General features: G+C 45.1%; 1 protein-coding gene across 3 annotated transcripts in view; it reads left to right on the top strand.

The window, feature by feature from the left end:
- Nucleotides 1-16,435, top strand: part of dhx15 (DEAH-box helicase 15) — a 135,685-nt gene that overhangs the window by 26,992 nt on the left and 92,258 nt on the right. For all 3 annotated transcript variants that reach the window (XR_004412961.1, XM_033026364.1, XM_033026370.1), the window contains exon 2: nucleotides 10,567-10,942. Coding sequence is in view for 2 of the 3 variants with exons in the window: in XM_033026364.1 (XP_032882255.1) it covers nucleotides 10,567-10,942 (376 nt within the window). In the remaining variant the exon portion in view is untranslated. The remainder of the gene's footprint in view (nucleotides 1-10,566; nucleotides 10,943-16,435) is intronic.

The raw sequence follows: 16,435 nt of genomic DNA, 5'->3' as shown, positions 1-16,435 counted from the left end.
TGGGTATCAATGGTCGGGGTGGGTCGAAGGGCCTGTTTTCATGCTGCATCTACAAAACTAAAACTAAAATTTGATAAATGCACAGGTGACCAGTGGGAAGTAGCCACAAAGAACCAGCTGAATACTGGACCAAATGTTCGCAGATAGAACCGTACTAATTTGGTGGTACAGGTGCACAACCTTTTATCCGAAAGCCTTGGGACCAGACACTTTTCGTAATTCAGAATTTGTCGGTCTTCGGAATGGACATTTTTTAGCGTAGATTTTAATGGCTGGCTCAGTGGTAGAGTGCTCGGCTCATATCCGCAAGGTCGCGAGTTTGCGCCTTGATGCCAGCAGTAAACTCGGTCGCGAGTTTGAGTCTTTAATGTCGTTTTTTCTTGCAGAATAAATGTCTGTATGAAATGCAGTGTAGGAGAGGTGTACTGACTCTGTGGGCAGAACTTTGGAAGTGATTGCCCACCAGTCTAAAAAGCCGCTGTGTCTCCCTGTCCCTGGGATAGCAGGGGGCGATCAAACAGCACAATACCCCCCTCCCCCTCCAACTCCAGAGGAATCCGCTCCCCGATGGGCCGCTACGGCGACAAGTGGCAGTTCGCCCACAACCCGAGCTGCGCCCCCTCATCCGCCACCCCAAGAACAAGACGTACCTTGCACACCATCAGCTTCTGCCCCTACATGTTCCTCTGGAGTTGGAGCGGGGCTGGGCTGGAGTTGCTGCTGGCTGTGGGTCTCTGGGATCTCCGTGCTTGCAGTGGGCCTGGGGGTCGGTGTCCCGTTGATCCTGACGTCTCCGGCCACCCCCCTGGACTGGAGCTGAGACTGGAAACTGTACCGCCCTTGCCCCCTCCCTCTGCAACTGCAAACAATCCCACTCTCCTGCAAGGGCGGTACAGTTCTCGGAGGATGGCAGGTGGCCGGAGACGTCAGGACCAACAGGAACCCGCTCCCCGATGGGGCCCCTACGACGCCCCGAGCTGCGCCCCGTCATCCGCAACCCAGGTTCCTCTGTAGTTGGTGCGGGGCTGGACTGGGCTGCTGTTGGCTGTGGGTCTCTGGGATCTCCGTGCTTGCAGTGGGCTTGGGGGTCGGTGTCCCGATGAGGGGGCGCAGCTCGGGGAACGGCTTCTGGTGGTCCTGACGTCTCCGGCCAGTTTGCAGTTTTCCTCTGGATTTGGAACGGGGCTGGGCTGCTGCTGGCTGTGGGTCTCTGGGATCTCCGTGCTTGCAGTGGGCCTGGGGGTCGGTGTCCCGTTGGTCCTGACGTCTCTGGTGACTGGCACTGACCTGCTAGCGTCGCCGACATGAAGACAGTGCAAAGCCCCCGCACCGGTGCAATGAGCGGGGAGCTGGAGAGGGGAGGGAAGGGGCCACATACATGGCCGGGAAGCAGAGGGGTGTAGGTGGGGTGAAATTGAAGCGAGCGACAATCTGCTGCTGCCTGCCCCGCTGAGTTAAAAAGTTCCCACGCAAGACTCACGATACACTGCGTATCGTGAGTCTACCGTGGGAACTTTTTAACTCAGCGGGCAGGCAGCAGCATATTGTCAATTATTAACCCTCCCGCGCAATATAGCCTCACCTTCTCTTTTATGAATGGGGATTTAGTTCCCCTTTCTTCGAGGAACGACCGGAGGTTCTGCTGTCACCTCTGCGGGCCGCCCTCGGTGAACGTTTTCAAGGACCTTTCTTCAAGGACCGAAAAAATGGCCGCTATTCGGAGGTTTTCGTTATTTGGATCTTCGGATAAAAGGTTGTGCACCTGTAATGCTGAAAAACCTTGGTTATTGAATATTTGCTCTGTAACTGCATTATTGCAATATGCTGTGTTACTGTCTCGTTCAGTTAAGCTTCCTTAGTTTCCTTCCCAAGTCTCTTGAAGATTTCCTGAATCTTGTTCCTCTTGGAATTTAGGAATTCCTGATGAAGAGTGAGTTCTACTTGAATTCCAAATTGTTCTTCATTTTGTTCTGGCTCCGCTTCACCTTTTAAAAAAAAAAAAAAAAAGAAAAGAAAAAAAAAAAGAAAAGAAAAAAGAAAAGCTTTCTTAACCTTGTTCGTGATTTGGAGCAGTTATTAGACTTTGTTTCTTTTCTGTCACTGACTTGTGTAATAGTGAACACAAATTCATCGTTGGGTTTTGCACCTGGGGCATTAGAAGCTAGGCATTATGCACAATGCCTGCCTCCTGTAAAGCACTCCCTTTGATTTCTCCCTGTATGTATGGCTTATCACAGATGTCGATCTCTATTGATCCATCTTTTTCATTTTTGGTTGTTTTCATGTACCACCAACTTCGTCTCTGTTACAGAGACTTTGACGGGTGCTCCAACTTTAGCCTGTAAGGTCATTCTTGATCTCTAATGCTCTCCTCCAATGTAACACCTGACCCTAACATTTGTGGACTTTCAAGTTATTTGCCAATTTCTATTCCCTTGAGTATATCCATTTATCCTAATGGTATTCAGCTGGAATCATTTTAATACCCTTTCCAAGATGTGTTAATGAACTGAATACTATCTTTTTGTATCGTTCAAGAGATTACTCCCTCTAGCCACTAAGTGGACTGCATGGTTAAGGGGAATGTCGTTATACTCATGCGAGCTCTCCGTCCGAGACCTTTAGAGCTTCTTCACAGATAAATCTTCAAAACACAGTCTTTAGACTGATAAATTCTTTATTGTCGATGAAAAACAATAAGGTACATCCAAACTTCTTCCGACTAGTACACTATAATCTTCATCGAACTCCAGCTTATCGCTTTAAAGGTTAGAAAACTCCTCGTGTCTCCGTTGCGCTTCGCATGGTCGAAGGGTAAACCTTCTCCATGCTGGTCCCAAACCAAACTAAAAACCAAGCTTCTGCGCAGTAAAATTAGCTCCAAAAACGCCCAAAATACGTCATAAATCCCGCCCACAATATAACGGGCAGTCTAAAATTTAAAGATACATGCCATCATTAATGACATGCAAAACAAGTCAAATGGCCTCTACAGTCAATGCAAGAAATAATTGTCTCCCAGTGCCCTCCATAATATTTGGGACAAAGACCCGTCATTTATTTATTTTCCTCTCTACTCCACAATTTGAGATTTGTAATAGAAAAAAAATGAGTCATTGTTGGATTTACCTGAACTTCCAGAGACTAAATTACCAGGAAAAATCATATAAACTGCTGCCATCATCGGGATTCATTTATTCATGCCCAAGATGGATGGTTAGGATGTTAGATTACATTAGGTATCCGTTGAATAAATTACAGGTGCTGTTAGTTGATCTTATTTGTGATAATCTTGCGGTTTCAGGGAAGACTCCAGAAGATTATAAATCCTTTTTCCCTTGAGTTGATAGAGCAGCATTTAATCTTCCATCTTACCTGGAATGTTGTGCTTGTCTTTGAGGCTGAGGTGCAATGTACTCCATCTGTTAGAAACATAGAAAATAGGTGCAGGAGTAGGCCATTCGGCCCTTCGAGCCTGCATCACCATTCAATATGATCATGGCTGATCATCCAACTCAGTATCCTGTACCTGCCTTCTCTCCATACCCCCTGATCCCTTTAGCCACAAGGGCCACATCTAACTCCCTCTTAAATATAGCCAACGAACTGGCCTCAACTACCTTCTGTGACAGAGAATTCCACAGATTCACCACTCTCTGTGTGAAAAATGTTTTCCTCATCTCGGTCCTAAAAGATTTCCCCCTTATCCTTAAACTGTGACCCCTTGTTCTGGACTTCCCCAACATCGGAAACAATCTTCCTGCATCTAGCCTGTCCAACCCCTTAAGAATTTTGTAAGTTTCTATAAGTACCCCCTCAATCTTCTAAATTCTAGCGAGTACAAGCCAAGTCTATCCAGCCTTTCTTCATATGAAAGTCCTGACATCCCAGGAATCAGTCTGGTAGCAATTCTGTTTGGATGACCCATCTCGTGCCTGAGTTTTTACAAATTTAACCACAGGGATACAGGGCCTTAGTGCCCAAAAGAGATGTTAAAACATGAAAATCCACTTCTGCCGCTCAACTTTTTTTCACAAGGTGACACCCTCTGAAGCGCTTTGGCTCTCTTTTATTTCTTTGCCTTTCTTTCCTTTTTTGGTAGCAATGGCATCTTGTATATATCTTTTTGATTTTAATCAAAAGATGTTATCAACTGCAACAATATAACTAAGATAACAAAAATACCATTTATTTGTAGCATTATCTGGTATCATTATTACTGCTAGTGTGGAAAGTCCCAGATATTAGCCGAAACTGCTGTGCCAACAGAATGTTTTTTTTTCATCCCCTGAAATCGGTTCCACAAGATGCAGGATCATCAAGAATAACTGAACGAGATTTAATTTATCCGACATATGTGTTTTTATGCACCTGGTGCATTAAGAGAAGAATACATATTTACATAACGTTTGGCATGTTTTAGGTGATTGACACGGAGGAGGATCTCCATTGTCACAAGCAAAGAAACACATTGCTACCATTGTATGTCTGGAGCATGCTTACATTTTAGAGTTAAACTGGGAAAGGCACAAAGGTCAGTTCATGAGAAGAAAATGGTGTGTTGGTAGTGAAATTAGGAAAAACAGTAAGAAATGGGTCAGTTCCTCATCTGGCTTTAGACTCAAGTTCTGTAAAGAGATTAATCTTTGTAGTTCAAAAAAAGATACAAAGTGCTGGAGTAACTCAACGCATCAGGCAGCATCTTTGATAAAACATGAGCAGATGAGGTTTTGGGTCAGGACCCTTCTTCAGACTCCGGACCCGAAACATCACCTATCCTTATTCTCCAGAGATGCTGCCTGACCGGCTAAGTTGGGCCTGCACATTGCATTGTTTTTGTAAACCAGCATCCGCAGTTCTTTGCTTCTCAATTTTTTTTTTAGGGATCATTTCTTAAGTACACATGTAGCACGTTTAATTATGTGAGAAAAGACTGATTTATCTATAGTTTGCAAGATTTTCTTTATAAAATTGCACCTTTAGGAAAGTGTCCTGGATTTTGAGTAAATGTAAAACGATCCAGTTAAGGGATCACACATTGGCTTTAATTTTAGATGTATTTCTGCATATTTGGCCTTTACAAATTGCAAGGTATTACGAGATTATCCTATGCAGCACAAATCTTTTCTCACCTTAAAGAATAACCCAGCTGATCTGAGTCTGTCCACTGGGAATTTAGGGCAAGGCTTGAATGCACATTTGGATTGAGGCCAATGGGGCTTGATCAGGAACGTGGGATGAGGCCGAAGACCAAATCATCCATGGTGTTGTCCATCGGAGTAGGCCTATTTAGCAGAAAATTGAAAGTAAGCCTATTTAATAGAAAATTGGTTGGCAGACAGGAGTAGGGATTAATGGGTCCCTTTCAGAATGGCAGGCAGTGACTAGTGGGGTGCCGCAAGGCTCAGTGTTGGGACTGCAGCTATTTACAATATACATCAATGATTTAGATGAAGGGATTCAAAGTAACATTAGTAAATTTGCAGATGACACAAAGCTGGGTGGCAGTGTGAACTGTGAGGTTATCCACTTTGGTAGCAAAAACAGGAAGGCAGATTATTATCTAAATGGTGTCAAGTTGGGAAAAGGGGAAGTAGAACGGGATCTGGGGCTCCTTGTTTATCAGTCTCTGAAAGTAAGCATGCAGGTACAGCAGGCAGTGAAGAAAGCGAATGGCATGTTGGCTTTCATTACAAGAGGAGTTGAGTATAGGAGCAAAGAGGTCCTTCAGCAGTTGTACAGGGCCCTAGTGAGACCACATCTGGAGTATTGTGTACAGTTTTAGGAAGGACATTCTTGCTATTGAGGGAGTGCAGCGTAGGTTTACAAGGTTAATTCCCGGGATAGCGGGACTGTCATATGCTGAGAGAATGGAGCGGCTGTGCTTGAATACTCTGGGGTTTAGAAGGATGAGAGGAGATCTTATTAAAACATATAAGATTATTAAGGGTTTGGACACGCTAGAGGCAGGAAACGTGTTCCCGATGTTGGGGGAGTCCAGAACCAGGGGCCACAGTTTAAGAATAAGGGATAAGCCATTTAGAACAGAGATGAGGAACCACTTTTTCACACAGAGTTATGAGTCTGTGGAATTCTCTGCCTCAAAGGGCGGTGGAGGCTGGTTCTCTGGATACTTTCAAGAAAGAGCATGATAGGGCTCTTAAAGATAGCGGAGTCAGGGGATATGGGGAGAAGGCAGGAACGGGGTTCTGATTGTGGATGATCAGCCATGGCGGTGCTGGCTCGAAGGGCCGAATGGCCTACTCCTGCACCTATTGTCTATTATAGGCGTTCAACAAGGTTTCGGATGGTAGGCTGCTCTGGAAAGTTTAGATCGCATGGGATCCAAGGAGAGATAGCCGAATGGATAGCAAATTGGCTCCATGGAAGGAAGCAGAGGGTAATGGTGGAACGTTGCTTCTCGGACTGGATGCCTGTGAATAGTGGTGGCCTCATGGGCCTGTCCCACCTAGGCGACTGCAGGAGGCTATGCGGTCGCCTCATGTTCGCGGGTGGTTGCCAGGTAGTCTCCTTCATGGTCGTGAGGAGTTCCCGCATTCTGGAAACTAGTCGATGCCTCATGATGACTATCGTCTGACAATTCGCCTAAGTGGGCCAGGCCCATCAGGGTTTGGTGCTGGGCCCATTACTGTTTGTCATCTACATCAATGATTTGGATGAGTACATACAGGGCAAGATTAGCAAGTTTGCTGATGGTACAAAAGTTAGTTATTTTGCAGATAGTGAAGATGGTTGTGAACGATTGCAGCAGGATCTGGATCGATTGGCCAGGTGGGCGGAGGAATGGATGATGGAATTGTGTGAGGTGTTGCATTTTGGGACATCGAACAAGGGCGGGACCAACACAGTAAATGGTAGGCCTCAGGGTAGTGTTGTAGAGCAGAGGGATCTAGGAGTACAGGTGCATGGTTCATTGAAGGTCGAGTCGCAGGTAGATAAGGTGGTCAAAAAGGGTTTTGGCACTTTGGCCTTCATCAGTCAGAGTATTGAGTATAGAAGTTGTGAGGTCATGTTGCTGTTGTATAAGACGTTGGTGAGACAGCATTTAGAATATTGTGTCCAGTTCTGGGCACCATGTTATAGGAAAAATATTGTCAAGCTTGAAGAGGTTCAGAAAAGATTTACGAGGATGTTTCCAGGATTAGAGGGCGTGAGCTACAGGGAGAGGTTGAGTAGGCTGGGTTTCTATTCCATGGAGCGCAGGAGGATGAGAGGAGATCTTAAAGAGGTATACAAAATCATGATAGGAATAGTTTTTCAGTCACACCTGGACGTAGATGCACAGTCTTTTGTCCAGAGTAGGGGAATCGAGGACCAGAGGACATAGGTTTAAGGTGAAGGGGAAAATATTTAATAGGAATCCGAGGAGTAACATTTTCACACAAAGGGTGGTGGGTGGATGGAACAAGCTGCCAGAGGAGGTAGTTGAGACTGGGTCTATCCCATCATTTAAGAAACAGTTATACAGGTACATGGATAGGACAGGTTTGGAGGGATATGGACCAAGCGCAGGCAAGTGGGAATCGTGTGGCTGGGACATTGTTGGCCGGTGTGGGCGAAGGGCCTGTATCCACACTCTATGATTCTAATCATTGGAGACGTAATGATTTGTATTCATGTCCCGGGGAAGTAGAGTTATGTTTAAGTAGAAGTGATAGATTTGCGCAATGTTGTTGTGCAAAGGGGTGTGCATAGTCCATCGGGTGGCGCCACCACAGTGGCTGCCTTGCCAGCAGCTCGTCGGTCCTTTCGCCTTATTTGTTATTTTTAATGCGTCTAAATGTATGCTTAAATTTTCTCAGTATGTCTTATGTGGGGGGTGGTGGGGGGGGGGGAGAATATGGGGAAACCATTTTTCAGTCACACCTGGACGGAGATGCGTTCGTAGCGGCGACTGCAACGGGTTTTAGGCCCCGACCACGGGTGAACAAAAGGAGGAAGATTAACTGCACTTTATTGACTTTCATCACATTGGGAAATGTTGATTCCACTGTGGTGGATGTTTATGTTAAATTGTGTTGTGTATTGTGTTATTTTTATTCGTATGGCTGTATGGTGACTCGAATATCACTACCAATTGGTGCATGTAACAATAAATGTGAACCTGAACATATCCTTGTACACTGACTGAAAGTGCGCAATTGAGAAGGCAAGATTTTTTAAATACTGGGTCAAATATGTCTTGCCACCGTTACACAGCTGTGTCTGGCCATTGTGAGCAGTTTTGGTTCTCTGCTTGAGCACAAACATGCTATAGAGCGACGCAATGCGGTATGATTCCTGGGATTGCGGGGTTCGTGTACGAGGAGATATTGACTCAACAGGTATTCACTGGTGTTTACATGAATGTACAAAATGCTGACTGGTCTGGATGTTGGGCAGATATTTGCTATGGCTGGGGCTTGTGGTGCTGGGGAGGAGGTGGCAGTGGTGAGTAGTTACAGGCTCGGGACATGGTGCAGTAATTTAGTTCCAAGTTGAGAAATTCCCTCCCTCATAACGTGTTGAATCAGCGGAAATCTCTATTGCCGACTGCAGAGGAGGCCAAGCTGCTGAAAATAAGATGTGAGATGAATTTCTGGTCATAAGGCATGAAGGGGTATTAAGACACAAGACATGAAGGGTGGTTAAGAAAGAGATGAGACCATCGTTGTGATAGAGGATCTGTCATGTATTGAATACTCCACACCCCCTCCAGCCCTGCTTCAGAATTCTACTGTTAACCACTCTTCTGCAGTTAAAGGATCCTGTTAAAACTACAGCTGAAATATTGTGTACAGGTTCACTAGATTGATATGTGCAATTTGGGGGGGGGGGGGGGGTGAGGGCGGGTATGCGCATATGTTAAGTGGGTAGGGCCTACTGTCTACATTTTATAATGAATGGGAGTTCTCATTAAAAAATAATAGATATTTTACCTCGGCTGGATTGTCTACAACTAGGGGTCAAGTTCACATTTATTGTCACATGCACCAATTGGGGTACAGTGATATTTGAGTTACCATACAGCCATACAAGTTAAAAAAAAGAACACAATATACAATTTATAAAAAATTGGAGCACTTCCACAGCGATCCGCGGCAAAGGATCACCTGCTCCACAATGGTAATTCTGCGCTGCGCTTGTGGCTTGAAGCTCCGGGCTGGTCTCTAGGAAAGGCCGCACCAATCCAGTTGTTAGGCCACGGGGCGGGGGCGGAGACATGACACTGAGAAAGATCACATCTCCGTAAAGGTCACTGAAAACGGTTCCCCCCTATTTTTTCACCCCCCAAATGAAAGCTTACTGAGAAATCACTATCTTACGGTAAGGAATCTTCTATTCTGGGTAGGTAAGAAGACATTTCATATGCCCTCAGGGTAGTAAATACTTGGAACTCCCTCCCTAAGAGGCGTGCTTATTGAAGGCAGATAGGTAGATTGTCAGATGTCAAAGGAATCAAGGGGTGTGTGTGCGTTTTAGTACAGGAGAGTGTTGAAGTAAATGATTAGCTATGGCATTCTGCTCTTCAACTTGAGTGTTTGGCGCTGTGAGGCGGCAGCTCTACTCACTGCTACCTTGTAGCCATTTCCTCTCATTTTGTCCTTCTGGGCTGTTTGTCCTCCATTTGAACAACGCATTCCCTTGCATATCAAGGAGATGCAATGCCTGCATTTTTACTTTCTCTCATCTCATTGTTCCAGATGGCAAACATACTTCCCAATTGAAACTGGAGAATTCGACTTTCAATTCAATATTCTGTATTCATTGCATTTTTTAAATAAACTGTTTCATTTGTATTGCGAAAAGCTGCAGAATAGAAATTGTTTTTTGGATCATCAGTCTGTGTTCATTTTCATCAACTTCTCGTCTCACTCAAACTCTGATTTACCCTGACCACTCCCTCTCCCCTGACTCGCAGTCTGAAGAAGAGTATTGACCCAAAACATCACCCATTCCTTCTCTCCTGAGATGCTGCCTGTCCAGCTGAGTTACTCCAGCATTTTGTGCCTTCAGTGTAAACGAGCATCTGCCGTTCGATCCTTCCTACACACTTGGTCTTCCATACTGTTATTACAATGTAATCGGCTAGACTTTTGCAGGCGACTTTTGAGTTAATTTGGACTGGTTCTGCTTTTCCCCACTTCCTTCCCCCCCGCCCCAACCAGTTTCTGTATATTATGAAATATTTGTTTTGGGTGATTGGTTATTGATTAAAATATTAAGTTTGTTTTTCTTTCACAGATGGTGACTGACCTGATTATTTCCAGCATTAATCATTTTTATTTTGATCATCCACCAATCCCAGAACCTTCTTGTGCTGAAATCCAAATGGACATGACACTTGAAGTTGCGTGCAAGATGGCTTAGGCTTTTGTCCTATTAAATTGATTTGACAGTCACCTTTCTTTCTTGGCCATTTACAAAATTGAGGTTGAATGATAATTTATAGATAGGTTGAAATTGTAATGTCTTAGATAACTGAAAGATAAGCTAAATGAACTGTTTTATGTGGTAAGCTTGTATTGGAAGTAAAACGCCAATTTTTTTCTTGTTTTCCAACAGGCGAAAAGATAGAGACCGAGACCGTGACAAAGATTATGAACGCTCAAAGGAGCGAGATAGGGATCGTGATAGAGATCGAGAACGCGATCGTGATAGGGATCGGGAACGCGATCGTGATCGTGAAAAAGATGCAAGGAACTTGCCTAATGCAGCTTTGACAACAGGAGGCAATGTGCCTCTCATTTCCACACCGGCACTTCACCAACAGGCTATCAATCCATTCACCAACTTGCCCCACACGCCACGCTATTATGAGATCCTGAAAAAGAGACTGCAGTTGCCTGTGTGGGATTACAAGGAAAGGTTCGGTGACATCCTGGCCAAACATCAATCATTTGTGCTTGTTGGCGAGACTGGCTCTGGAAAAACAACGCAGGTTGGTAATTTTAATTGGATGTGGAGTACTTGTATTAATGTGGAGACATTCCTAGTTTTTGGTACAAGGAATCCAAATTATCCAATGCCGTGTACGTCAAATGGTTTCTAGTTGGTTTTATAGTACAGAAATGGGCCCTTTGGGCCATTGCGTCCATGTCAAACATTTTACACACTAGACTAAAGCCATTTGGCTGCATTAGATCTGTATCCTTTTGCATCCTGCCTATTTAAGTGCCTTTCTAAATGTCTCTTAAACATATTGCTTTGTATCTGATTTCACCTCCTCTGCCAGCGAGGTCCTGACATCAACTACACACCATGCAGAAAAATAAATTTCTGTCAAATCCCCATTAAAACTCCTCATTTTAAACATATGGCTACTTTAAACATATGGCCTCTTGTTTGTGAGGCTCCTTCCAGAGAGAAAAATATTCTGATTACCGACCCTTTCTATGCCTCTGGAAATGTTTGTATACTTGTGTCAGGTCATCTCAGCACCTGTGTTCCAAGCCCAGCCTATCCATTTTATTCTCTTAAAAGTCCTCCAAACCAGGCAACTCCCTGCTGAATCCCTTCTGCATTCTCTCCAGTGCAATGACATCCTTGTGAGGCAACCGGAACCAAAGATCCTACAGCGGAGCAAGATAGACCACTCCTGCTAAATGCAATGGGCTGACGTGTAGTACGCAACGGAACGGAACGTGGGTCTTTTTTTCATCCATTTCCGTAACCCGACCTGACCTGACCCGACTCGCCGTGTAATCAACGTTGTGGGGGAACCGTTTATGTTAATAAATTAAAATTCTGAAAATGAGGAGAAGATTTTTACCAAATAACTTTTATTTTTACGAGGATGTTTCCGGAACAGGCTTCCGTCTCCGCATTAGTTATCTATGGGGTCTTTGGTGTGGAGATGGAAGCCGGTAACAGAAATGGGGCTTAAAATTACCCATGAATCTGCCCATGACCGTACTACGTCTATTTTGTCGAGTGGCCTATCTTGCTTGATATAGGATCTTTGACCAGAACTGCTCACAATAGTCCATGTACTGATTTACTGGTGTTGCAAGTTGTTTTAATTTTCATTTGTATTCAAATGATCTGTCTGGTAAGTATGGTAATTGAGAAGCAGCAAGGAGGCAATAGTATTCTGTGGAACAACATTTGTTTGCTATACTGTCTTTCAGTGCTCTGCATTAAGAGTGGATATTTTAATCAACAAATCAAAACAACCGATCACGTTGTAGTTTTTTTTGTGTAATTCCGTGTGCAGTTTGTTGGTGTGCAGATCTGTAAATATCCCATTTACTCTTTTCTTGCTGGAGTTTGTGCCACATGCACATAGGCGTTCAGTTCACAAATGATTTATTCATTGACTTGGCGTGGTTTTTCCTGACAACTCATTTACTAGTGATGAGGCTAGGCAGTCGACCAGCGACAGGCCGTCTCGACGTTAAGTACAACCCACAAATATTCATTACCTTTTAATTTAATCCTGTTCTCTGTTCACTCAGCAGTTCATCTTGGCTGCCGGTCAGTAGCTGGCATCACGTTGGCAGTAGGGGTGGGGATGGAGTGAAGGTTGAGTTGACCATTTTCTGTCCTTGGTTCAAAAAAATAATAGTCATGGCCAGCTACTTTAATTGGTTCCAAAAAAAAATTTCTGGTAGGTGAACATTGCCTCCTGCTGGCTTGCATCTTGGGTCTTACATTTTCTACTATTTTATAACATCGCGGAGCTGAGGTATGGAGAGCTCCCAGCGCGGGCGGGGCTGAATTCACCATCGCGGCGTCCTGGGACCCCTTTCCGAGGGCCACCAGCGTTGAATCTCTGCCCAGCGCGGCCTGTGGACATCGGGAGCCGCGGACTCCGGTAAGAAGTGGCCGATTCGGATGTCCAAGCCGACGTCGGAGTTCCATCATCCCGGCGAGCGGGCCTGAACATCGGGCCGCCCGTAGCAGCGACTGCGAGGGGTTCGGGAGCCCCCCGACCATGGGTGAACAACAGAGGAGGATGACTGAATTTTGGGGCCTTCCCTCACAGTGGGAAACTGCTTCTGCTGTGTGGGGATGTCTGTGTTAAAGACTGTTGTATTCTGTGCTCTTTATTATTCATATAGCTGTATGGTGATCACACATTTCACTGTACCATTTGGTACATGTGACACATAAATGAATCTGTATCTTGTATAATTCTACCATATAGCCAAAATTGGATAGCTCGTCATCAAGAGATGTCTTCATCCTCTTGGTTTCATTGATAAAATTTAAGAAAGGGGGAGATAAAGTACATTTAACTCGACTCAGAACTGCTGTAGCTTTGGGAGCAACAACAGCAGCAGCAGGAGGAGATTAGCAAGAGATACGACTGATTGGCTCTAGCCCAAGTGGGAGGAGAGAAGTGAGTCCGTGCTGGGAAAACAGTTGAAAACTGAGGAATTTGGTTTGTAAATTGGTAAATCAGGCAATTTATCAGTCAATTTAAGTAAGACTGCTCTTAGGGAGCGGCAGTGAGTGAGCGGCCTTGTGAGTGAAGTGCCCTGTGAGAAAAGTGTGAGTCTTTGGCTCGAGAGTCTTCGGAGAGGAGGCTGAGGAGAGGAGACTACGCAAAACACTGCAGAGGGAGAGACGAAAGAAGGAGATGTCAGGCAAGCTGATTCAGTGTGATGCTTGCAGTATGTGGGAGGTCAAGGACACCGCTGGTGCCTCTGGCTGCTACAAATGCGAAAAGTGCATCCAGGTAGAGCTCCTGAAGGGCCGTGTTGGGGAACTGGAGAAGCAAGTGGATGACCTCCGGTTCGTCCGAGAAACGGAGTCGTTCCTCGACAAGTCCTACAGTACGATTGTTACACCTAAGGTACTGGAAGAGAGAAGGTGGGAGACAGTGAGAACGGGAGGGAAGCATGGAATGCCAACGTCCCCGGGGGTTGTACCTCTTGTGAACAGGTTCACCCACTTAGAAGCTGTCGGGACAGAAGAGGTGTTTACACTGGGCGGCGGACTGGCTTGTGATGCGAATAGGGCTGTTGAGCCAAAACCAAAAAGGCCTAAGGCAGGCAACGCCATTGTAGTGGGAGACTCCATTGTGAGAGGTACGGACAGGGGTTTCTGCGGCAACAGACGGGATGCGAGGATGGTGTGCTGCCTTCCTGGTGCCAGGATCCAGGATGTCACGGACAGAGTGCAGAAAATCCTCAAGGGCGAAGGTGAACATCCGGAAGTGGTAGTGCATGTCGGCACAAACGATGTCGGAAAGAAGGGGATGAATATTCTGCAGCGTGACTTTAGAGAGCTCGGAAAAATGCTGAAAAGCAGGACCTCCAGGGTTGTTATCTCCGTTGCTTCCAGTTCCTCGTGCTGGCGAGAGCAGGAACAGGGAGATACGGGACCTGAACGTGTGGCTGAGGTACTGGTGCACGGGGCAGGGATTTAGATTCTTAGATCACTGGGATCTGTTTTGGGGTAAGGGGGAACTGTACAAAAGGGACGGATTGCATCTTAACAGGTGTGGGACCAGCATTCTGGCAGGCAGGTTTGCCACTGCTACACGGGTGGTTTTAAACTGAATAAGGGGGGTGGGGTGTCGAATGGGCTAGTGGAGGATGGAGTTAAAGGGAAAGGGTTTCTTAAATGTGTGAGCGTAGAGACAGAGGGGTGTAAAATGAGGGTAGAAGCAATAGGTAGCAAGGTGAAAAGTAAAAGTGGCAGGCCGGAAAATCCAGGGCAAAAATCAAGAAGGGCCACTTTTCAACAAAATTGTATAAGGGGTAAGAGTGTTGTAAAAACAAGCCTGAAGGCTTTGTGTCTCAATGCAAGGAGCATTCGTAATAAGGTGGATGAGTTGAATGTGCAGATAGCTATTAATGATTATGATATAGTTGGGATCACGGAGACATGGCTCCAGGGTGACCAAGACTGGGAGCTGAACATCCAGGGATATTCAATATTCAGGAGGGATAGAGAGAAAGGAAAAGAAGGTGGGGTAGCGTTGCTGATTAGAGAGGAGATTAACGTAATGGAAAGGAAGGACATTAGTTTGCAGGATGTGGAATCGGTATGGGTAGAGCTGCGAAACACTAAGGGGCAGAAAACGCTGGTGGGTGTTGTGTACAGGCCACCTAACAGTAGTAGTGAAGTTGGAGATGGTATCAAACAGGAAATAAGAAATGCGTGCGACAAAGGCAAAACCGTTATAATGGGTGACTTCAATCTACATATAGATTGGGTGAATCAAATTGGCAGGGGTGCTGAGGAAGAGGATTTTTTGGAATGTATGCGGGATAGTTATCTAAATCAACATGTAGAGGAACCAACAAGAGAGCAGGCTATTTTAGACTGGGTATTGAGTAATGAGGAAGGGTTAGTTAGCAGCCTTGTTGTACGTGCTCCCTTGGGCAAGAGTGACCATAATATGGTTGAGTTCTTCATTAGGATGGAGAGTGACATTGTTAATTCAGAAACAATGGTTCTGAACTTAAAGAAAGGTAACTTTGAGGGTATGAGACGTGAATTGGCCAAGATTGACTGGCAATTAATTCTAAAAGGGTTGACGGTGGATATGCAATGGAAGACATTTAAAGACTGCATGGATGAACTACAAAAATTGTTCATCCCAGTTTGGCAAAAGAATAAATCAGGGAAGGTAGTGCATCCGTGGATAACAAGGGAAATCAGGGATAGTATCAAAGCGAAGGATGATGCGTACAAATTAGCCAGAAAAAGCAGCATACCGGAGGACTGGGAGAAATTCAGAGACCAGCAGAGGAGGACAAAGGGCTTAATTAGGAAAGGAAAAATAGTTTATGAAAGAAAACTGGCAGGGAACATAAAAACTGACTGCAAAAGTTTTTATAGATATGTGAAAAGAAAGAGATTAGTTAAAACAAATGTAGGTCCCTTGCAGTCAGAAACGGGTGATGATCATGGGGAACAAGGATATGGCGGACCAATTGAATAACTACTTTGGTTCCGTCTTCACTAAGGAAGACATAAATAATCTGCCGGAAATAGCAGGGGACCGCGGGTCAAAGGAGTTGGAGGAATTGAGTGAAATCCAGGTTAGCCGGGAAGTGGTGTTGGGTAAATTAAATGGATTAAAGGCCGATAAATCCCCAGGGCCAGATAGGCTGCATCCCAGAGTACTTAAGGAAGTAGCTCCAGAAATAGTGGATGCATTAGTAATAATCTTTCAAAACTCTTTAGATTCTGGAGTAGTTCCTGAGGATTGGCGGGTAGCAAACGTAACCCCACTTTTTAAGAAGGGAGGGAGAGAGAAAACGGGGAATTACAGACCAGTTAGTCTAACATCGGTAGTGGGGAAACTGCTAGAGTCCGTTATTAAAGATGGGATAGCAGCACATTTGGAAAGTGGTGAAATCATTGGACAAAGTCAGCATGAATTTACAAAAGGTAAATCATGTCTGACGAATCTTATAGAATTTTTCGAGGATGTAACTAGTAACGTGGATAGGGGAGAACCAGTGGATGTGGT

This window comes from Amblyraja radiata, chromosome 1, assembly GCF_010909765.2.
Source record: "Amblyraja radiata isolate CabotCenter1 chromosome 1, sAmbRad1.1.pri, whole genome shotgun sequence".
In the NCBI taxonomy this organism is placed as follows: Eukaryota; Metazoa; Chordata; class Chondrichthyes; order Rajiformes; family Rajidae; genus Amblyraja; species Amblyraja radiata.
Note: the sequence above shows the minus strand (reverse complement) of the source record. Positions and strands in the feature narration are given on the sequence as shown.